A 23938-nucleotide genomic window follows, 5' to 3' on the forward strand; every position below is an offset into this window, starting at 1 on the left:
AGATCAGGTTCCGTCTTCTCTGCACTGTAAAAGGGGCTAATATATTCCCAGGGCAACGTGCAATAGTATACGGTGAGGACTTTGTGGGAACACCTTCAGTTTCAATTAGGAACCCTTTTCCGGTGAATTCGTTTAGGCGCAAAATGCTGGACTCCCGCAATGGTACATCAGCGGACTACCAACTAAACATCTCCTTGTCGTCGGAGAGAGCAAGCCTGGACCCATTTATCACATAGTTCGGGTTAACCTCTGTTTCCGCCCCCCCCCCTTGGGGAGCCTGCAAATCAGGGAATTCTTTTCTCCAACAGGAGGGAAGAGGAAGGAGGCAATTTTTAATTTAAGCAACCCCCTACCAACCGGCCCTTCCACCGGTTGAGCTCTATCTTCTTTGCAACGAGAAGAACCCGAAAGCAATGCGCAATATGGTTCCACCTGTAAGCGCTTCTCAGTATCTCCTCGACAATGTTGTCTGGAGAGAGACCCCCCTCTGTTTAAATAAAGTTGTTGGCAAATCCCAACCCACCTTCTACAAGAAAAAAGGTGTGATGGACGTCATCCACAACCCCATTGCAAAACACACAGTCTGGAGATAAGACTGAAAACCGGCGACGGAGCTAGTTGTTTTTTTTTTTCTTCTTCGCCTTCTTTTTTGGGCCCTGGAAACTACTTGGATAAAGTCTTCTTCAGGCACGTCGTCTTCTTTCCACTTTTTCCTCAGTTCGCTTTGCAGTGGGCTATCTGCGGTCCGTTTGACGCAAGCATCGTTCTCAGCATCGGGTGCGGCTGTTTCTGCTCTCCAATCGTCTTCCGCTGCTCTCCGCGTTCGCTTATAGAAAGAGACGCGCTCCAATAGTTCCTCCAGTTTCATCAGCACGTTTTTGACGCCTCTGCTGATGGTCCCCTCGAGGAACCTTTGCCGACCGCATACGCTTCACTACTGCTGCGCATTTCCTGATGAGCCTTTCCTCTTCGGCTCCAGCTAAGACGGTCCACTGCACTTCCACTCGATTTGTATCCAAATCCATCTGCTCAGGACTGGCGATTCTTACTTGCTTTTTCGGAACAGGGACACTACAGGGTATTGGAGTTGTCTTCGCCGCACCATCAATTACGCTACTTGGTAAGACTTCCTGTTTATTTGTGCGTCCCGGTGTTATATCGGGTATGTCAGCCGTCACTGCTACGTTCGTTGATCACTGCCGTGGAGGACGTATTTTTGTGCTACGCCCAAACGCACTCAGCTCTTCCTCCTTCCCTGATATTTCGTCGATTTTCCTTTTGTTGATTTCGGTTTATTCTCCCTGGAAAATTCACCAGCGCATCGTGTGCAAGGGGGCAGGGCGCAATAGTCAGGAACGGGTATACCCGCGCGGAAACAGCCCCTACTACAGTTCCCTGAGGCCTGACCAACGCTTCCGGAACTCCCGAAGGGGCTGGCTCCTGATACACGTCATAACCACCACCTTGGTGGAACTAGGCTCACACCATCGACGTCGACAGAGAGCTGTCAGCTCCGGGGACTCCCAGTGTGTCCCGACGTTTAGCGATCATTCGCGGTTCGCTCTTCACCGAAAAGCTTTCTCGAAGCTAGTACCTGGGACGCAGGTATACTACCAGCTAGGGGGTCGGAACTACTTACTTGGGTACCTCGGGGACGTCACACCCCGTATTGCAAGCGCCCTGTCTTTGCCAAGGAACGCACAGCTATCTACCGCCGTAAGGGCGAGAACTTAAGAGAAGTGGTTATATAATAATAATAATAATCGTTGGCGCAACAATCCATGTTGGATCAGGGCCTTGAAGTGTGTTAGAGCACTTCATTCAAGGCCGTAACGGTACACTACAGTAGACTGTAGGAGGCAATGTGGTCAGCATTGCGCTCGCCCGAGATTATTACCCTGATTTGACTTAGGTACTCATTCACAGCTGAGTCGACTAGTATCCGACGTCAAATTATGATACAAATTCCGCTGCCACCAGTGAGATTTGAACGGCGACCTTCCGTACGGCAGCCTTGCGCTCTAACCACTCAGCTATCCGGACACCAGAGAGGTGCTTGGCCATGAATAACGTCAACGCATCTTTACTGAATGGCAACTTTCTTGGCAAAATGATCCAAGGGCCAAATGGACTGCGCAGCTCATCGAAAAATTAGACCCGTAGTTGAACCGAACGCACGGTGAGATTGATTACTTCCTTACCCAAATTCTAAGTGTGCATGGAGGTTTTCAGTCTTTCCTGCACAGGATTGGGATGGCGCGACCTCCTGATTGTGTGTTCTGCAATAGAGTGGCGAACGACGCTGAACACAACTTTTTCTGTTGCAAGTGGTGGGACGGCTTTCGTCAGTAGCTTTATGCAGACACCAAGGAACTCTCTTCAGAAAACATTGTCAGAGAGATGCTGAAGAGCACTGGCAGCTGGAATCGCCGAATGGCGATCACGCTTATGAACTGGACAAAGACTTAAGACAAAAAAGAAGATTGACTCCTACCGTATTCTGCCATGTGGCATGCTCATCATCAGCCTAAGAGCTTTAACGCAGGAACCTTTTCGCTACTCCGATACCCAACAGATGTCTTGTCATGTAATATCTGTTGTGTTGTACGCAGAGCGCGAATTGACTGCTGGATAGGTTTGAATATAGTTCTCCGCACCGGGCTAAACCAATTAGGGAGTGCTCCCCCCACGTACTTGAGGTTGGTGATCAGACCGGAGTCTGCAAGGGATTCATCTGAAGTGGCTTTTGCCAACAAGCCACACCGGAGTTTACTTCGTACCATGGGAACCAGGATGACCCTCTGAAAGGATATGTTCTAGAAAAATTTCTGGGAAATGTGGTTATTTGCAGTTGGCCCTCTTGTGGGAGTTGGGGGTTACGGTTGTGCCCATATCGCGGGCAGAGCTCTTCGTGGGTTCTGGAGAAAGTCTGGAATTGCACTGTACAACTCGGGCGCCGTGCCCCTAAGTTGCGGCAGAGGTGCTAGATAGGCATCGAATCCACTGGCATGAATGGTGAACCTACACTTAGTATAAACCAGTATAGCTGTGCCGCTCATGGGGAAGCTCTGATTGTGGGCTCCAAATCATTCCGTGTCCGAAGAAGAGCGTGGGATTATGCCCGCAAGTGAACCTAAAGACGTTGTCATAAAAGATCTTAAAATCTTCCATACCTGAACCGCCCGCCTCCCAATTTCTGACTTGTCGCTGATTTTTGTACATAACCTATGCCCTTGATATACTGCCTGAAAACCTTTGTGCCGCTTCCATCATAAATATCCAATTAAATTAAAGTTCCCTAGGTTTTTGCCAATTAAAAAAAGCGCAAAGTCGACATCTATTATCCTAACGTGCCTTATGAAAATATCCATTAACTATGCAAATTCCATCTGTGATCCTTCATCTCAATTTGTCATCGTCCTGTAAAAGCTGGAAAATATTCCGACTAATTCCTACCTGGAATACCTTCCACTGGCAACAGCACGCTTGCATGATTTCAGAAAGTGACCTTCACTTCAAAAATTCGTTTAAAAATTCAATCTAACTCTCATTTGGAATGGCATCAATCTCGTCCTGGTGTCGTCCATACTTCTGCTATCTATCGCTTGGCAAGCTCCTTTGGTGAAAGTTCAAATATGTATACGTGAGATTTCCTGGAAAAGCTTAGGATTCACGTCGAAAATTCAAGAGTTTTACTGTCTGATTGTACATAGTGCCTGCCATGAATATTTAAACTGGACAAGAGTGGGAAAAACTGTTCACAGGAAAAACGAAGACAGGAAGGCGTTCAGCTTGAAAGTGGAGCAGCTGACTATGGACTGGAACGCGGTTAATGTTAAATGAGTTGTATCCATTAAAAGTGCGCGCCAGCTTATCTACGCTGAACGTTGAAGCCGCAATCCATATGGAAATAAGCAAGGGGAAAATAGAGAAATCCGCATTCTTTATTCAGTATTATGGCGGTTAAAGCCTGAAGTTATAAACTAACATAAGAGGACTTTAAATGACTAGAGCAATGATGGACTGAATAATTAAACCCTCTCGGCAAGGAATAGGATAATTGTATTCCTTAATTGAAATTTGTTACGTTGATACATTTCTTCAAAGTAAAATCGTTGATTTGGATTTGGAAACCTCACCGCCGGAGAGGGAGAGGAGAGGGTAAGGAGGGCTTCCAGGACGAAAAAAAGGTCCTGCCTTTCTACTCCCAAAAACCAATAGCGGTCATTGCTCCTTAAAAAGGGGCCCTCTTCGTACCTTATTAGTAGGACAACCAGCGTGCGTACAGGAATTGGAGGAGGGGGAGGGAGGTAGCCGCCTCTGTAACCCGCTTGCATACAGCGACGATTATTGTCCTATCAATAAACTTACTAATGATAAGAAAATAACCCTTTTCGAGGCACGATAAACTGTCAACGGGAGATGACCGCCACATTTCATCAGCGGTACTAGAAAGGGAGATTTTCTTCTCGCTTCTCCTTGCCCTCCTTTTTGTCTCCCTCTTCGGAGGCTGGGTTGACAAATCAAAGTGCATCATAATGGTATCCTAAGGCCCCTATTTGAAGCACCACTACTTCTTGAGGCGGTGGCTGCACGATTTTAGAACGGGGTTTGAGTGAATCTCCCGCTTCTCCTTTCATATTCCCCTCTCCACTTGGGGTTCAAAATAAAGCCTTGTCGGTTCGTGGGAGGGGGGATTGGAAGTGCAACCAGGAAGTGCAGAGGACAAGTACCAATACCCATGAAGCAAAATGGTCAAATGATGAAATAGGTACCGTCGCATTAATCATTTATCCAGTCACGAAGCCTGTTCCTTCTAAGACGATACGAAAGGATGGTGACATTGGCCTGACCCGTGCAGACCTAGCTGATCTACATTACAGAACTAAGGCAGAATGGTGGTTCTCGTTGACGCAGATATATACAGGGAGATTTTATAGGACGGAATTATTCATGGAACCCCAACAGCACAAAAAACGAAGATCGGAAGGATTCTCCCTAGTCCGATAACAACTCCACCAAGAGCATCAGTTTTATAAATACGAACGATTTGGACAAAAGACCAGAGCAATTCTGGATTCAAGAACAGGTAGTTTGCAGGGGGATACTTAGTAAGAAAGAAGAAGAATGTAGAGCTCACTATCAAGCAACCATCAAATGACTGGAAAATGGATGATTTGAAGTGCAGCTTCCATTCAAAACTGCCCCAAGAACAAACCTGGCAACATCGAGTAAGTCTGCGATTCTCAAATTCGAAGCGAACGAGAAGAGGATGGAATGGGGTTCAAAATAAAACTTCGATTCAACTGAAAAATCGCTATATTTTGGTTCCGTATGACTTTTAAAGGGGGGGGGGGTGGAATAAGTGACCGCCGGAATTCTTTAACCAGATTAGCAACCCTTCCCATTTCTCCAACATATCCTTGCAATCTCCTCCTTTTGGAGTTGCCCTTTGAGTTTGAGCTTAAAAATATACACAAAGTCTTCCCTGGTTGTCGTAAAAGGTAACCAAAAAGGATAGAAGAAGGATGTTGGCTAGAACCTATAAATTTTGAAACTTTATTGCTGCCGAAGCGTCAACAATGGCTCGGATAGGGACTTACTTCACGCCGAAGACTTCTGGCTATTGGAAACTGACTATGGTTGATTTCGGTAATGTGGGCTCGCTCCTGCACGACGGAAGAGGGGGTCCTAGAATTGGCGATTTTTCCAACGATATAAGCTTGGCCTTCCGGGCCTAAACGGGGTAAAATATTGGGGTTTTGGAGCGTACTCCTCTTTTCCTTGCCACACTAATGGCAATGTGCTTTTGTACCCTGGAAAGCCAAGTGGTAGCACACGCGAATTCGGTGTTGGGGTGCTCTTGGCGCCTACCGTAAGATGCGCTCTGTTGGCCTTGAAACCGGTTTCTGACAGACTTCAAACTGCAAAACTCCAGTCCAGGTTAAGAACCATCACAACTGTACAATACTATTCACCAGCAGAGACTCCTGATATAGTGGAGAAATATGCTTTCTTCAAGAAACTACATGCAGTTGAGGGGAGGCTTCCTAAAGGTAACATTGTGATCGCGATGGATGATCTGAATGCCATGGTGGGCGATGACAACACTTCGCTCGGAAGCTTTATAGAAAAGCACCGCCTGGCGGGAGGTTTGCGGATTTCCACAACTTCCATAGCCTCGTCACTGGTAACAAATTGATCGAGCAGAGACCCTGCTATAAGGTCAGGTTAGGTTTCAACTGCATATCATAAGCTTTGGATCACCATCAAAAATGTTTTTTCTCGGGTGCTACGCAGGTCGTCTGTGTCGGTGAAGAAGACGAGGTAGCAACGCTGTCGGCCAAACCAAAGCCAAGGGGCCGAGGAGAACCTCCACGTGGTGGAACCGGGATACGCTATACTGACTTTGGTTGATTGGTAATGATGCAGTAGGCGAATGCTCCTAAGACCTAATTTCTGGAGAATTCCTGTTCAGCGTTCAGCTCGGTTGTTGCGGTTGGCCCCCTAGTGGAAGCTTCATGGGGGTTGTGGTTAGGTTCAAGCGAACAGGGATTTTCGGGGCCCAAACGTGGTGTTGTCGTACTCCATAGTTCGGTAAAGATTTATGTAGGTCTTGCATCCACCAGAATGAATAAACTGAACCATGCTCTCAATATAGGCTGGTACCGTTATTCTTATCTCAGTGGGCTCTGCCTGTAGTCACAAAACCAATCCGTGTCTTAATAAGACCGTGGGGTTAAGTCAACTCAAGGGACAGCAAGGCTCGCCTATTCATCTAGAATTACGAACAGCTGAACAAGCAGATTTCTTCAGAAAATAACATTCGGCCAAGTAGAATAGAAATTCATGCTAATTCCACTTGCACGGAACTTTTGCGAATTCGAGACCTTTCCCAGAGAGTGGATAAAGAAAAGGATCGTTAAGATCCCAGAGGAGGGTACCACTCTAAAGTGCGACAATTGGAGGAGTATCTGCATGCATCCTGCCTTTGCAAAAACAAAAGCTAAAATAATCCAGGAACGCATCGAATGCTTGATCCACAGAGATTGTGGCTGGTTTCCACTCTGCCCCCTCCATGTCCGGATGGCTCAAGTAGTTAGAGCGTTGGGCTGTCATAGCAGAAAGTCGCAGTGGAGGCAGATTAATTTGTCATCGTAACTGGATGTCGACTCAGCTGTGATTGAGTAACTGAGTCAAATCAGGGTAATTATCCCGGGTGAGCACAATGCTGACCACATTGTCCCCTACATTGTACTATAGTGGACCGTTAAGATCTTGAGTGAAGTGCTCCAACACACTTTAATATGGAATGTTCCACCAACGATTATTATTATTAACATCATATGAATCATTTTAGAATAGTGGGTGGAGTTAAGACCATCGCTTCACCTGCTCTTCATCGATTTCCAGGAAGTTTCTCGAAAGCGTGAACAGGGAGCGCATCTGGCTTGCTCAACACAAGAGGGGCATCCCGGAGAACCCTATAATTATCGACATAGTATGGCGCAAAGTTCCATGCCCTATGTGGAGGACTGAATGATGCTGAGTGCAAAAAAAGAATCTGCCATGATCCCTATGTCGTAATGATGTGGATATTACCAGATAACTGGTCTTCATACGACCCCCTCGTGGTGGAAACCGTCCTCTAACAGGCCAGGAGTATGTAGAGCCGGACTGGGAGTGAGCCCAACCAACTGATAAGGATCTGTTTACCTCCTGGTTATGTGATTTTGGCGGAGGGGATGAGCCGAAACAACACTGAAGAACGGGTTAACCGAAGCCGAAGCCAAGGTTGAACAGCATACGCCGATTCCTGCGTGGCCAATGGGGAACTTGGTCTTTATTATGCCAACTCTAAATACCTTGGGCCTGTTCACATTCAAATAAGACCCTTATCCTAGTGGACTAGCCAGGATAGGCATTCTTGCCAAATATCCACTCAAATGAAAAACAAACAAAAAATAGACGATATAAAAGGAGGCGATGATGTCGGGCGCATCATCGGAGAGCCACTAGTGGTTTCCAACCTGGAATTCATTGCTGTTGCCATTGTACAAACCACACCACCACCCGAAACTGTCGGCTTCGAGAACTCCCTAAATAGCAAGGGTTGGCAAGAATAGTACCTCAGGAAAATCTGGACATTCCCCATAGGTTAGCCACACGCAAGCCAAAATTCACGAGATAATTTGTTGTGTGCCTTGCAACCCGCGCAGAGTGGAAGACCGCCATGCTCCAAGGTTATGGCACAGTATTTTCCACTGACAGATCAAAGGTGGTCTGTGTAGTCGGTGCGGGAGTTTTCTAGGATGCACACGGTATAACCGAGTCATCCATCCCCCATGATTCCATGCAGAAGTTCTGTCGATACTGGAAACTAATCGATGGATGAGGCATGATGTAAACCTCAAGCGGAACATAGCCGTTTTGACCGACAGCCAAGTGCCCATTAAGGCCTCGTACTCAGCGGCGACATCCTTCAGGCTGGTGGGGCAGTACAGAAACGCACTGAACAGTCTGGGTGACACGCTCAAGTTCACCCTACTATGGAGTCCTGTCGCAATATATAATTGAATGAACGGGTTGGGGGACGGGACTCTATTCTTGGCCTGTGGTCCGCTGGCGACTGTTAAGGGTGGAGTCTCATCACATGTGCCAAGTCTATCTAGAGTCAGGCCGGCAAAACTAAATGAAAAGGACGAAGGAGTCAGTAAAAGGAGTAATCTGGCCAAGACTCACCGAGAACAGAGCACTGACCCAGAAGAAATATCTTAAATCGAACGGGGGGGAGAAAGGACATATTGCCGAGGAGTGCAATAGAGATCCCAAATGCATTTTGTACGAAGGAAAAGAGGGACAGGATAACCGACATATTGCCGGAAGTGGTGAATGCCCGGAATTTAGGAACGCGTTAACTGTTGTGAAAAAATTAGGTTAATACAAATAAACCTTAATCATTGCAGGGTCGCACAAGATTTGCTTGCAGAGACCAGTTACGAATCCGCGATGGAGGTTGCTATCATTAGTGAACCGTACAGGAATCTCTACGGTGGTGTATGGGTCACAGATTCGACTGGTGGAGTGGCGATATGGTCGTGAGGTCGTCAACCGATACAATATAGCATGCGTCAGGTAGCTAGTGGCTTTGTGTGGGCAAAAATAAGCAGTATATTCGTATACAGCTGCTACGGCTCGATGGAGCGTAGCAGCTGTATACGCACACTTCCTGAGTTTGAAGAACTGTTAGACGATCTTGTTCACGACGCAAGGGGACGAGGTCCAAAGGTGATAGCCGGTGACTTCAATGCGTGGGCTATCAAGTGGGACAGCAAACTGACTAACGCAAGGGGGCGGTGCTTATTAGAAGCATTTGCCCAATTAGATGTCGTTCTGCCCAACGAAGGCGATGTAAACACTTATCGGAAAGGGGGAACTGGTTCAATTGCAGATCTGACTTTTGCCGGCCCTGCGTTGGCACTTAACATGTCCTGGCAAGTTAGCGAGGACTTCATGTACAGCGACCACCAGGCAATCACCTTTGAACTAAGGACGGAGCCACAAGGCAGGAGACCCGCCCCCGGAAACGGAAATCCAGAAGAACACCGAGATGGTTTGCCAAAGCGATGGATGAGCAGATATTCATGGAGGTGTGGCTAGACTTGCCTAGCAAAGCAGGCACCTCCACAGATAGAGCCCTCCATGTCACGCAGAACATCTCTAAAGCATGCGACGTGTCGATGCCTAGGAGATGCTCATTCTCCACTAGAAGACTCAATTATTTGTGGGATAGTGAATTTGCCAGCCTTCGATCGATTTGCCACAGAACTAGACGAATGGCTCAGAAAGCAATAGTTAGGATCGATCAAGGGCAAAAGGAGCATACCTATAAGGAAGCTCACAAGAACCTCAAGCTGGCCATCCAGCGGAGTAAGGGGGAAGTTTTAAGGAGCTCTGTTTGGAAGCGGACATAAATCCGTGGAGTAGTTCCTACAAAATCGTGATAGGGCAATTCAAAGGCCGATTGTCTCCGCAAATCTCATGCCCTATGCTCTTGTTGAAAATAATCCAGGGGTTATTTCCCCAAAAAGAGGGAAGTACTGACACCTTCTAGCGCCCCCTGAATGTGATGTCGATTCCACCAGTCACCAGGGACGAGCTGCTGGAGATCTGAACGGCATACCGAATAAGGCCCGCAAACTTGCCGTCAAATGTAGACCGGATATGTTCGCGGAGCTGTTCGAAACGTGCATGTCGGAGGATATCTTTCCAGCACCGTGGAAGCGCCAGAAGCTGCTGCCTAAGACTGGCAAACCGCCAGGGGAACCGTCCTCCTATAGACCCATATGTCTTCTAGACACTATGGGGAAAATGCTGGAGTGGGTTATTTATAATAGACTACTCCCAGTCGTCGAGAGCCAAGGGGGCCTTTCAGATAGGTAGTTTGGGTTCAGTAAAGCCAGATCAACTATTGATGCCAATGCAATCCACCGAAGGGGTTGTACCAGCAAATATTGTGGGGCGGTTATCCTGGATGCGGGGAATGCATTCAACTCGGCCAATTGGAACCTTATACGAAAGTCTCTGGCGACGATTGGTATTCCCACCTACCTCGCTGCTATTATAGATAACTAGTTGCATGAGCGAACACTCCGCTATAATACCGATGAAGGACCCAAGGAGTACGTTTTCTCCGCGGGTGTCCCACAGGACTCTGTACTGGGCCCAATACTGTTGACATCATGTATAATGATGTGCTTAACCTTCCGGTTGCGGAGGAGGCCACGGTGGTGGGTTACGCCGATGATATGGCACTGGCTGTGGTTGCAAATCATCTCGAGGATGCTGAGTTGTACTCAAGCGAAGCAATCAGTGTTGTTAAGGCTTGGTTAGATAGTGCTGGACTGGCACTCGCTGAGGAAAAGACGGAAGCCATCCTCATCGCTAAGCACCGCAAAAGAAATTACGCCTGCATTAGAATCGGGAATCGAATCATCACTTTCAATCCGGCCATCAAACACTTGGGGGTGATGATGGATGGAAAACTCAATTTCAAACAACACATAGAGCATACTTGCAAACAAGCATCCACCACGAGTATGGCTCTCGCAAGCATGATGCCGAACGTAGGAAGTCCGTGGCATACTTGCAGGCTGCTCATAGCCAGGGTGGTGAGTTGTATCATGCTGTATGCAGTCCCAGTTTGGAGAAACGCGCTGCAGGTTTTAGGCAATGCATATAAACTGAGTACTGTTTAGAGAAGAACATCCTTAATGGTGTGTTCTGTCTTCAGGACCGTCTCAGACGATATAGCGTTCGTCATCTCGGGAATGATGCCGATTGACATCCTGGCAACTGAAATGATGAATATTTATAACACCAGGTCCATCACTCCCTTATCGCAGGTGAAAAAAGCTGAAAGAGAGAGATCCGTAAGCAGATGGCAACAGCGATGAGACCAGTCAGAAAAGGGTCGTTGGACTTATAGGTTGATCCCTTCCATCAGGGAGTGGCTGGAGAGAAAGCATGGGGAAATCAATTATAATTTCACCCAGTTTCTCACCGGCCATGGAGGATACCGTCAATACCTGTACAGGTTTAAATTGGACACCTAACCTAATTGTCATATTCTTCCAGTGTCCTAGATTCGTGGAAGAAAGAAGGAACCTAGAGGAAACTCTAGCTGAAGTACTATCACCGGAAAATTTTGTCCCGAGAATGGTAGCTTGCCAAGAAGACTGGGGGATCAATTTCATGATTGCTGCGAAAAGCAGAACAAGTGAGGAAGGCGCGGTTATGAACCCCACGGAAAGACGGAAGAAGACCTAGCTAAGGAATGCTAACTCCACCCCGTGATGTAATACTTAAAGCTGGTTCCACAGGGTAGGAGGGAGTCGGGGGTAGTTTTAGTGGGTAAAAATCCCACATTCTAGCGTGCCCAGGCCAGAGTCTTTTGAAGATTTCCACCTCCTTAAAAAAAGCTTGAGTCAGGCTAAGCACTAGGTAGATCATTCTTTGAGGAGATCGTAGAGATTTCTAGCTGCAGGTTAGGAGGGTCACTTTCCTTTGTGAATGCTACGATCTCTAAAGCTCTGAGCCAACTGGGCTCTGGCCCTTTGCGTTTACCACAGCAGTCACGGTTTAAGGAGTTTGTGGCGTCAAAACGGAGCACCACAGCGCTAATTGGGCTTCATGCCCACCTGCCTACCTGCCGTAATAGAACCACAATAGCATAGGGCCCTTGAAATTTCGGGACCCACTCAACCCGGCTACCTCCTTATGTGTCGGATATATTTCATGACAAGATTTGGGGGGGGGGTATCTGCATTGACATGTCCTCCATCCATTCATTCTTAACAATTGGAAATAGATGGGCTTTTCGAGTCCTCGTCCATTGTACGAAAAGCCGATTTTCAATTCATTCCAAGAAAAATACCCCCAAATCTAGTTCTAGTCCAAATTCGAAAAGTCAATATTGAATTCGTCCTTATATTCTCAGAAAATGTCTCCTAAATTTCGAAGGTCGAAGTAAAATCCAGCCTTCGACAAATTTACAATAGATAAAATTTAAACAGGGCCGAGTCCTTCACTTAATCACATTCTACGAAAAAAGTCTCTTGAGCACTTACCTCAAGCTGTTCCATGTACTCCTCTTCCGCTTCCACCATGCTGAAAACCAGATGATTACGTTTTCGCATGCTTTCAGCATGAGGGGATTTAATATATTCCTCGACAATTTGTTTCCACCGACGTCGACAGAGCCATCCACGAAAAAAGCTTTGGACCTGGAAGATTAGCAAAATATTTTTTTTCAGCAATTTGCAACTGAAATTGAGTTAGGGGGTTGAGTTTTGCCTTTGACTCGAATTCCCTTGTAGAGTATCGTTACGACGCGGGGTGGTTGAATATAGTTTTAAATATACGAGAATCTATAGGGAATAGGGGCTAATTGGATTGACATATTGAGCTGAAACGAATTCGGGGTTGAATTCGCTGGCCAGCAGAAAACAGCTTAATATTTACGTAGATTCGGGGCTGGGAAAATTCAAGCTGTTTTTACCTGTAAATGATGCAATGGCTCCCTGGGTACAATAACTGTAGTAAAGTCATCATCTTCAATTTTCAGCTCTTTACTTTGCTAAAAGTATAAAAGGTCCTCAAGTTTTGGAACACCGCCAAATAACGTGACTGGTTTACGAGCAAGCGGGACCATTGAATAGGATTTGCAAAAGAGCCAAGTGCTATTGCGAAATGGGTTCCGCTAATTTGCCGTTGATTTTCAAAAGTTTTCCTTTTTCACATCAGGACTGAAGAGGTTATCGACTCTCGCGGTAACGCGTAATAGGTCAAGTGAAGTAACCCCTAGCTGATACTGCGTGGTTTCCGCGGGGGAACCTGAGTCGTGATCCAGCCAATGGGGTTATCGGACGAACCTGACGCTTCGTAAGCACGTGTTTGGAGCATCCCCCGGTTCGGCGAGATCCTTCAGTCTCGACAAGGAGGCCCATTCGGGTCCGCTCGGAACGTCGAGCTCGAAGAAGGGCTCCCGTCACTCCAGGACTCTAAAGGGGCCTTGGTGTGGGGGATACAGCGGCCTCCGAGGGGTGTCCACCCTAATGAGGACCTGTGAGCATATCTTGAGGTCCCTGCGGTGTCGGCCTCCGTCGCTGTATGTCCAGAAGGTGAAGTTGGACGCAGTTTCGAAACTGTGTCGCTGAGCAGGCACAGGATGGCCGAACCACTTAACCCTGCTCTGATATCCAACACAACAGTCGACGGAAAGTCGGAAATTCTCTCCGTAGACCATCTCCGTGAACTCCTCTCGATGGGCTGTGCGAAGGCTAAGGAGAATAAAAGGCAAAGACCGCGACCACGACTGATCGTCGCGAGTCATTAAGGTGACCTTTAGTGTCCGGTGTCCAGCATTCCATTGAAGTGCGGATGGTATGCAGTGGTCCTACGACATTTGAAACCAAGGAACTTCTCTAATTCTGATAAAAGAATAGACTCAAACTGGATTCCCTGATGATTACGGTTGGTACATCAAAACGTATGAGGCAATCCTTGTATCCGTGCGATTCTTGTAAAGGGCCAATAAATGTCGAGGCGGATGATGTGGAAGCACTTGATCGACCTAGGAAATACGCCTACTTCCTTTTTTCGGCGCTTGCTGACTTTACACTTTTACATTGCCTGACCCAAGAATTTACATTTACATGGACGGCCAGAAGTATTTTTCAGTGACTAGCCTATTCGTGGTCCTGATGCCTGGGTGCGCAAGATCGTGCAGAGCCTAATACTTTCTTGAGTAAAACAGCGAAATAAATGGCCTAGATCCCTTGTCTGGGGTCTCGCGGAATAAGAAGGAGTTTCGACCAAAGATAGGAAACTCCTTCAACTTACATTTGGAGTTTGTCCTCAGGCTCTAAAGCTCTGCGTCTTCTTTCTGCGCCTCGGTGATTGCCGTATAATCGACCGAGGTGGGGATTGCGACCAATAAGATTCGAGACAAAGCGTATGCAACGACGTCCTGTTGGATGTCGGAAGGAAACTGATTGATGAAGCTCAGTTGCCAAAGTTGACGAGAAGACGCTTTGTCGGGCCTTTATTTAAGCACGAAAGTAAGGGGCTTGTGGTCCGTGAACGCGGTGCCTTGAAGAGAGAAACGGAAGAATTTAATGGAGAGGAACTCGGCGGGTAGCTCACAGATCGTAGGCACTGTAGTAACGCTGAGCTGGGTTAAGTTGTTTCGAAAAGAAGCTCAACGGTCGTCAGGTTTTATTCATCAGCTAGGAGTGCATCTGGCCACCGAAGAAATACCAGTAGTAGAGCATCAACATGCTGTTGTTTGACAGTTTCAACCGCCAGCCTCAGGAGACATTGCAACCTCGCAGGAATCCTCGGTTCTGGGCACAGGCAAATAAGCGTTGAGGATCACCTGGTGATGACTGGCTTTGGGCAAGAAACAACGATGGAAGTTTAACATGCCCAAGAACCTTCGCAGATTCTTCACCATGGTTAGCCAGGCAAAGTTTTTTATCACTTCAACCTTGCCTTGGTCTGGTTGAATTCCGTCAGAGATGATGATGTGGGCCAGAAATTTCACATGCTTTTGTAGGAATTTGCATTTTCAACGTTTAGAACGAGCCCAGCCTCAAGGAGACGTCGCAAAATGCACTCAATATGGTCCAAACGCTCAGATTCGGAAGAAGAGACGACCAAAACATCATTCATGTAAATAAAACAGAAGTTTAAGTTTAGTAGGACAGGGTAGGTGAATCTCTGAAGTCTCTGCGCAGCGTTACACAAGCCAAAAGTCATCCTGGTGAACTCAAAGTTTTCGGTGAGTCTTCGAGAGCAACAGGGATTTTTTGATACGCCTTGGCCAGATCCAAAGTCGTAAAAATACGGTAGTTCGTCAGTAAATGTGCAAAATCATGAATGAGTGGAATAGGGTACCCGTCGGGAACTGTCTGAACATTCAGACGCCAGTGATCCTCGCAACGCCTCCATTCGCCGAATGTCTTAGAGACCAAATTGAGTGAAGATGACCAACAGCTATTGGAAGGTCTGCAAGTACCCTATTTCGTGAGATCCTCGAACCCTTTCTTTGCAACAACTAGCTTCTGAGTTGATTAGGCAAACACCTTTGAGAAAATCAAGAAGCCGATATTGTTGATGTGGTGCTGTACCTCGTACTTAACCACCTACTAACTACTGTATATTTTCGTAGGAGTTCGCGAATACGATGGTCGTCAACGTCCTCAAAAACAATGAAAATGGTATCGTTTTCTCATTTGGCAATATTTCCTGATGACTTTAAAGAGGTTGCGGGTATAATAAGGCTTTGTCCTGAAGGCCATAGTGACACAGGATGTCTGCGCCTAAAATGGGGGTGCTAATATCTGCCAAAACGAATCGTGACGAAAACGTTGGGGTCAATCTGAGACTCTCGTCCTTTTCCCTATAGTCGTAAGTGCGGATAATAGAGGAGTTCGCGGCAGTCAGCAGCAAGTTGTGCGGAATAAGCGTGTTTCGATGGGCCACAGGGAGAACCGACACCTAAGCGCCCGTGTCGATCAGAAAGCAACGCCTGCTCAGAGGGCCGAATATTGTAAGGCACCATGGTACTGGGCTTCGGGTAGCCATCGAGAAGGCGCTCAGCGAACCTATTTTTTTGTTGCATTGAAATTAAATCCGGTGGTACATTTAATCGCTTGAGCTCCGAATTTACGGTGGTACCAGCAAATCGTTGGGGCGATGGGGGTTCCAGAATGCGACTACTCGAACGCTCTTTTTGAGAAGCAGACCTTGATTGTGACTGTGATTGAGATCTACCTTCCGAACGCAAAGTACCTACATTCGCCGTAAGTTTGGACACGGAGTCCGGATGTGTCGTCATCACTGCTTTCAGGTCTTCCACTTCCTGGCGTGTGTCTCTAGAGACTTTCGCGACAACGGAGCGTGCGTAAACCTAATTTACTTTATCGGCTGGGGCGGACAACACTTCCAGCGACCACGAGCCCACGCAGACCTAGATGGCGCGGATGGTCTCCGGGAGCACAAAGACTGACCTTATCGAAGCAGCTGGCTAGGGGTACCATCACCAAGCGCTAGTTCGTTCAGCAAGTGATTCTGATTCGCTTTCCCACTCTCTGGCAACCGGCGTATGAGCTGTTCTTTCAGTTTGACCTTAGAGTAATTCTCCAACACGTCCGTGACCAAACCAATGATCTCCCCGGCGAGACCGCTAAGGGCATGGTAAAAACATGTGGCGTCTGTTGTGATGCTTGCTGCCATCGTAAATTACTCTTACACCGCCAAAAAGGGGGCACCCTGGCTGAAACTACTGCCACAGAGGGGTCGCGCCTTCTGCAGGTTTGTCTTCCCAAGACATGAAAGCTAGCGGGTGAAGCATAGGCGGAACACCAGGGTGGAATCCGACAGCTGAAGTAGAAAGAAAACAGAATGAACTCACGCCCCATTGACACAACAATCCACCGCAGCAACAGGAAAAAGGACTCAGAGGAGACCGGAGCGAAACCTCGACGGGGTGATGTGAACCACGCTCTGCTAAAGTGGTATTTGCGACGTATATTAGAACCAGCCTCTTCAGGGCCCCGGTCGTGCAGTATGTATAGAATCGGTTTTAGTAGGCAGCGTCACTCCGAGCGCTGGTTCATCAATGGATTCTGGGATCAGCCAAGCGTAGGTTAAGCCTCAGTGAACTAGGGAAAGGGCTTTATCCGCAAAAGTACATCCGTTCCTTACTATTGCAGCCCGCTCCCTCACACAGGATGAGCTAGTTCTATTTCCATGTACTATGAAAATTATAACACTGAGGAGATACTAGAAAAGGAGAAAGCGTTGGTTAGGTTTGGCTCACTTAAAAAATGCTTCACTCTCTGCAACACCCAGCGAAGCAAACACTGAAGATCAAAACAGCCAATGAAACACCATAATACGACAATTGCCAAATAAAGAGGAAGTCTCGCAAAGTGAAGAAGCCATCGCTACCAGGACAGAAACTTCAGCACCCTGCAGTTCTCCTGCTCTGAAAAGAAGCCGCATCCAAAGCCACTATCTGTCTGTCTATCGCATTCTGCGATATTCCTTCATAAACACGTCAGCAAAGCCCCGAAAAAAACGGGTTGGTGTAACTGGCACACCTAGCATTTTCTTCTACAGACGGATATGGACAGCAATACAAGATGTGCAGAGAGTAGAAACCAACCCACTTCTTGCTGAGAACACCCCAAATGGCCAACGGACGCGGATAATCTGTTGCACAACTAACTGGGGAAAAGCCGGACAGAAGAAGGCGCGTTTGAAGGAGACTTTATCCGGTTAGTCTATAGGGATGAAAAAAAAAAACAATTGAGGCAAGAACAAGAGGAAAATATCATCTCCCTGAAATCGAAGCGAATATGAATAGTGAAGCGCTAAAGGGAAAGCGATAAAACGAAGGAGGCCAGAAGAGTCGCGGCTGGTCGGCTTTACAGATGCTGATTCCGAAGCAGATTGCGCATATTGATGCGACGGGTAAACGGCTGGATGACTGTTCATGGTTTCAACCTTGCACTGGAAAAAACCGAAGCAGCCACCTAGACTAAAAAGAGGATTCCGACCCTACGTCCCATATCGTTCTGCGAGTCGATAATCGAGTCAAAACCAGCGGTAAAGTACCTCGGGTTGACTCTTGACTCGAAAATGAGTTTTTTTAAGCAAATCAAAGTAGCAAAGTAGAACAAGGATGCAGTTGGGGTTTCGGTGCGAAGTAGGGTTATGGCAAACATTAGGAGTCCTACGTCTAGCAGGCGACATCTCCTGATGAGTTCAACGCAGTCGTCCGGATCTACGGTCCAGTGGTATGGGCTGACGCTCTTGGCAAGGAGGTATATCGTAAATGTCTCGCGTAAGTGCAGAGACGGGAAGTTTTGGAGGCGCGTCTGCGTACCTCACTGTCTCTAAAAGAGACGTGATGATGATCGCTGGAGTGATCCCCGTTACCCTTCTTGCCAAGGAGCGTCAAGCCATATACAAGCGCAAGGGAGATGAGCCAACTCTAGACGAGTGACAGCTCTCTTGGCAAAATGAAACTAAAGGCAGATTGATTGCGTGGCTCATCGGCTACTTAGGTGCATGGCTGAACCGAAAGCATGGTGAGACTGACTATTTCCTTACCCAATTTTTAAGTGGGGTTGGTGGTTTTCAGTCTTACCTGCGCAAGATTGGAAAGGCACGATCTCCGGATTGTGTGTTTTGCAATGGAGTTGTGGAAGACGTGTGTTTAATGTGGGATGGGATTCGTCAGCAAATCTCTTTAAACACTGGAAATCTCTCTCCAGACAACACTGCCGAAGAGATGCTGAGGATCGCTGACAGGTGGAGCGGTGTTGCCCATTACGTTCGAGTTCTTCTCCTTGCTAAGAAGATAGAGCTCGACCGGTAGAGGAGCCGGATGGCAGGGGTTTCCTCGAACTGTGACAGTTCTCTTCTTCCTCTCTCCTCCCGTCGGTGAAAGGAATTCCCTGATTTGAAGGCTCCGTAGGACAGGAGAGTTCGGGGACTAGCCCGAAGTAATGTGACAAACAATTCCTGTCCGGTAGTCCGATAACGTCCAACACTGTGTGCGTAAATGCAAAAAAAAGTCTGTGCATATTTTATACATCAGACCGACAAATATCTGCGTCAGACAAATACCTATTTCAGACAAATTCGTTTTCTGCATCAGAAAAATACCTGTGTCTGTTTCACACATCAAACATTAGTCAGTGTGGTTCAGATATCAAAGAGACAAATTTCTGTATCTGTGTCAAACAAATGTCTACTTCAGTCAAACGTCTGCTTGAGACTGTCTATTCCTGTTTAGGACAGTGAGGGACCAAATCAACATCAAGTGGATGTGGTCTTAGGATCCCTCACTATCCTAAACAATAATTTAACTTTAGCCTAGCTTAGGCTCAAACTGTTGCTGGTTTCACTTGGATATAATTCGCACCCTTGGCGTGTTGTTGCGAATGGAGTGTTTTCCATCTGTTACCACTTCAGGTGACGCTGCTCTCAGGGCAGAGATGAGACAACGTCTGATGAATGGCCTCTGCCCTGGATGAAACCGTTAGTCCCTGTGCCTGTTCCTGTTTCAGACATGTCTACCTGATGTCTGACGCAGACATTCGTTCGATGCAGAAAAGGATTTTGTCTGAATACTGACATTTGCCTGTTTGATGTCGGACACATGCACAGACCATTGCCTGTCTGTTGTCAGAATCAGGCGGAAGTATTTTCCTACGCCAAACATAAGTTAATAGTAGTCTTTTCAAAATGTTTCCTTACAAATAGGTTAGGCAATATTCGGTCGTGCCGTGTCGTTCCAGTGGGCATTAGCAAATTTGTCGTGTCGTGTCGTTCCCACTGGGTGGTAGCAAAACTGTTGTGTTGCGTCGTATCGGGTCGAACCCAGTGGGCGTGCCCCTAGACGTGTATGCCATCATCATCATATAAAATAAACTCATATGAACGGCGGAGTTTGAGTTGATTATTGAATAGGGAACTTCTCCCATAAAATGAACACAAAGCCTTTGTTCAATATGTTGATCATAAAGAAAAATCTCACCCAGTTTTCCCTCTTCTAGGGTTATTAGTGCCCCACATGTCACTACCGGAAGCAACCTGGTTAGCAACCTCGTCTGCGACCTTTCTACAGCTGCCGTTATCAGAGCCTCTTGTACCGTCAATTTCATAGTTTTCTATGTCCTCTATTCAGACAGATTCGTCGCTTAAAACTTGCTTCGCCCCAAGGCAACCCGACTCTTCCGGGAGTATTCAAAGAAATTTTCAATTTTTTCCAGGCTGCATTTGGAGGCGGTGGGAATGCCTCCCCAGCCATTAGCTGTTCAGCAAACTTCCGTTTTGTTCCATCGATACTGACATTTGGCTTTTTATATCTTCCAGGGTCTACTATTTTTAACTTCGCCCTTTTAAGATCTTGGTCCTCCTCGTTACGGACTCCACGGCCGATCCGAGTGGCCCTAGGTGTGTGTGGTGTCAAGCAACTCAGGAAGCTGCCGCTCATCTCAGCTGTCGCACTGTCAAGAGAAGTTACTTGGAGGTGACATTGTGATTGCAAAGGATGGAACGATCATGTGTTTTATCCAGTGAACAGGCTCCTACAAACTAGGGGGTGAAACCCCCAGATTGGATTCGTCTGACTATGAGAAGCTCACATTTCTTCAGTGCTGAATCTCACCTCAATGTAAACGACGCTTGCTATCAAAGAGTCATTGCTCACAACAATGGAATCGGCAAATTACGTCTTAACAATGGTTTTCCTTTCAAGTCCTTTGGTTGAATCCTAATAGAGTCATTATGTCCAAAATAATCTAACATAAAGTCCTTATCACTATCAAGCAAAATCCATTACATGTACATTTCTGATCAAAGGATTAATTGTTTCGTCACAATCATTTTATATCCACTCCAAACAAGTAAGGGATTCTGAGTCCAACTTCTGAACAATCTCAAATCAAATTACAAACAAATACTGGTAAAGGACAACCCATTCACACTCACCTTTTTGATTTTCCTTAGTTCCACTGAATCCTGAACTTGTGAACAAAGACCAGTCAAGTTGGCAGGATCAATTGGCGTATCAAAAGGAACAGCAAAACTTTCTCTTCTCCCGGGCGTACTGGACATGGAAGGACGACATTCCTTTCGGAGCGCACAAATCTGAAAATGATCCGAAGCAATGCTTTTAACGTTTATTGATTGATTTCCATAAGTTCATTAAGGACACATTTCAACTTTCGAGCCAATAAATGTGCGCCAGGACGATTTGAGTTTCACGGAAATGAAAACATAGAAGGATTTGATTTTGAGGAATTCTCAAGACTCGTTATCCTTTGAGCTTAAGAACGTAACTTTGGAGTATATTAGCGAATTTCATTCATCAGGAGCTCCTTCATCAATCTACATTAAATCACCCCCTTTTTCGTCCCTCTTCAAAGCAAGGATCAACAATATATTCATTGCATTACTCAATGTTGTCTCCTTTTATACACAAGGACGAATGCAATATTATATGCATTTACCGGTGCTCTGATTGTTCTGTTTAATCCTTCCATATTTTCATGACCGTGAAACTGACAAAATCCTTTCTCCTGTATGGAAATGGATGAATATTAAATCTCCTGCAGATATGATGCCTACCTCCATTCGCAGTTTTTTGATTTCCAGTGCTAGCTCCTCACAATGTTGCGTATATTGCCATTTTGCTGTTTTCTCACTCTCCACCACCTGCAGAAGGTGGACATGTTTCTGCTCCAACTCCTCCTTTTGCAGCAACAATTTGTTGAAACTATGTGGAAAATGAGATGAAGTAAAATCGGATTAATAAAGAGATTTAGGGAAGCTTTGTCCAATTACACACTTCAATTTGAGTGAGTACTTTATTGAGAGCAATAAAATTATCCTTCATGAAGAGGATAATGTAGTAATAAATGAGTCGACACGTTTAAATAAGCATCAGGTGTAGGGTAGGTAGGTAGGTATCAGTGGCTGCTCCGAGGAGCCCAATTAGCGCTTTGGTGCGCCGTTTTAATGCCACAAACTCCTAAGACCCTCGCTGTTGTTATGGGAGCAGGGAGGCAGAGTCCAGCCGGCTCGGATCTTCAGAGCCAGCCCGTAGCGTTCACGAAAGAAAGCAGCTCTCCCACCCTGCAGTTAGAAATCTCTCTGAGGTCTCCATAGAGTGGTTTACCCAGTGTCCACAGCCTGACTCTAGCCAGAGCTGGGCAATCGCTGGCAAAGTGCATTAGGGTTTCCCTTCCTTTTCCGCAGCCTCGGCAATGCGAGTTGTAGGGTATGCCGAGCCAAGCGGCATGGTCCCCTAAGGGCCACTGCCCCGTGCAGACCGCCGTAATCTTGAATGCATTTGCAAGCGTCTGGCACAGGAGCTCTCGTGATCGGGCCATGTTATAAGCGGGCTAAACTCTCCTTGACTTGGCACAGCTTGTAAGCCTTCGCCATCTTAGGCCCGCGACTGCTAGGTAGTGCGAGTAAACTCGGCCCCCGACAGCCGCCAGCGGAACACCGGTTGTATTCGCCGAAGGACTGCCAAGAGCAAAGCCTTGCCTGGCCAATCCGGCAGCCCGCTCATTCCCCTCTATGTTCCTATGCTCGGGAACATAGAGGAGGGTGACCTTGAGCGTGCCACCCAGACTTTGCACGGCCCTACGAGCCTGAAAGTAGTCGTCGCTGAGTACGAGGCCTTGATGGCCACTTGGCTGTCGGTCAGAATGGCTATGTTACGCTTGGGGCTCGAATCACGCTCCAGCCATCGACAAATTTCCAATATCGCCAGTACTTCCGTCTGGAATACACTGGCGAAACCTGGGAAACCATACGACTTGGATACACCGTGTGTATTCGAGAAAACCCCGCGCCGACTTCACAGGCCATCTCTGATTCGTCCGTAAAGAACACTGTATCATAGTCTTGCAACACGCCGCCGGTCTTCCACTTCACCCTGCAAAATTTCTCCTGAAGTTCAGCTTGCCTGTGGCATAGTCCGTGGGAGATGTCCAGATTTCCCGACGTATTTCATCCAGGATGTTGCTGTGGCCGTAGGATTTCGCTGCCCAGCATCCGGACTCACGTAGTCTGACGACACTGCACGCTGCAACATATTTAATATGGAGGTCTAGAGGGAGGAGATGCAGGAGTACATTGAGAGCATCTGCCGGGCAGGACTGCAGAGCCCCAGTAGCACCGGCACACGCAGTTCTTTGAATCCTATTAAGCTTCATCCTATTGTATTTTTTCTTCAAAGCCTGCCTCCATACAATAGAGCCATACGTTAGGATCGGACGCACTGAAGCGGTGTACATCCAGAGAATCATCCTCGGCCGGAGACCCCATTTCTTTGCAAAGGTTCTCTTGCAGGCATAGAAGGCTATACAGGCTTTCTTAACCCTCAGTTCAACCTCCAATTTAGCTTAGGATCCAGGATTACACCCAGATACTTCACACTAGAGGAAAGAACCAATCTGTGTTCACTCAGCCGTGGTAAATGGAATTCAGGTATCCTTGGCTTGGTGGTGAATAGCATCAGTTGCGTTTTAGTTGGGTTTATGCTGAGTCCGCATCTTGCGGCCCACAGGCACACCTTTCGTAACGCTCCTTCCATGATGTCGCTCATAATGGGCAGAAACATCCCTGACACTAATATCACCAAGTCGTCGGCATACGCCCCCACCTTCACCCCGCTGCTGTCCAATGCACTTAAAAATTTGTCTATTACTATTAACCGGAGAGATGTCGCCACCCTGGGAAGTGCCTCTGTTCACAGCCCTGGTCAAGTGGTTGCCTCCCAGATCCGACTGGACTATCTTGGTACTTATCATGGATATAATCCAATGCGTGGGATACCCCTCCA

The 23938-nt window shown here is 47.0% G+C and overlaps 1 protein-coding gene across 1 annotated transcript in view; it reads right to left on the reverse strand.

Moving 5' to 3' along the window:
* The window catches only part of LOC119660384 (ras-specific guanine nucleotide-releasing factor 2-like), a 323473-nt gene that overhangs the window by 165821 nt on the left and 133714 nt on the right, over window positions 1-23938 (reverse strand). Inside the window, exons 7-9 of the mRNA XM_038068909.1 lie at window positions 21712-21859; window positions 21073-21231; window positions 12630-12785 (exon numbers count right to left, since the gene is read on the reverse strand). Coding sequence (XP_037924837.1) covers window positions 12630-12785; window positions 21073-21231; window positions 21712-21859 — 463 coding nt within the window. The remainder of the gene's footprint in view (window positions 1-12629; window positions 12786-21072; window positions 21232-21711; window positions 21860-23938) is intronic.

Source organism: Hermetia illucens, chromosome 6, assembly GCF_905115235.1.
Source record: "Hermetia illucens chromosome 6, iHerIll2.2.curated.20191125, whole genome shotgun sequence".
In the NCBI taxonomy this organism is placed as follows: Eukaryota; Metazoa; Arthropoda; class Insecta; order Diptera; family Stratiomyidae; genus Hermetia; species Hermetia illucens.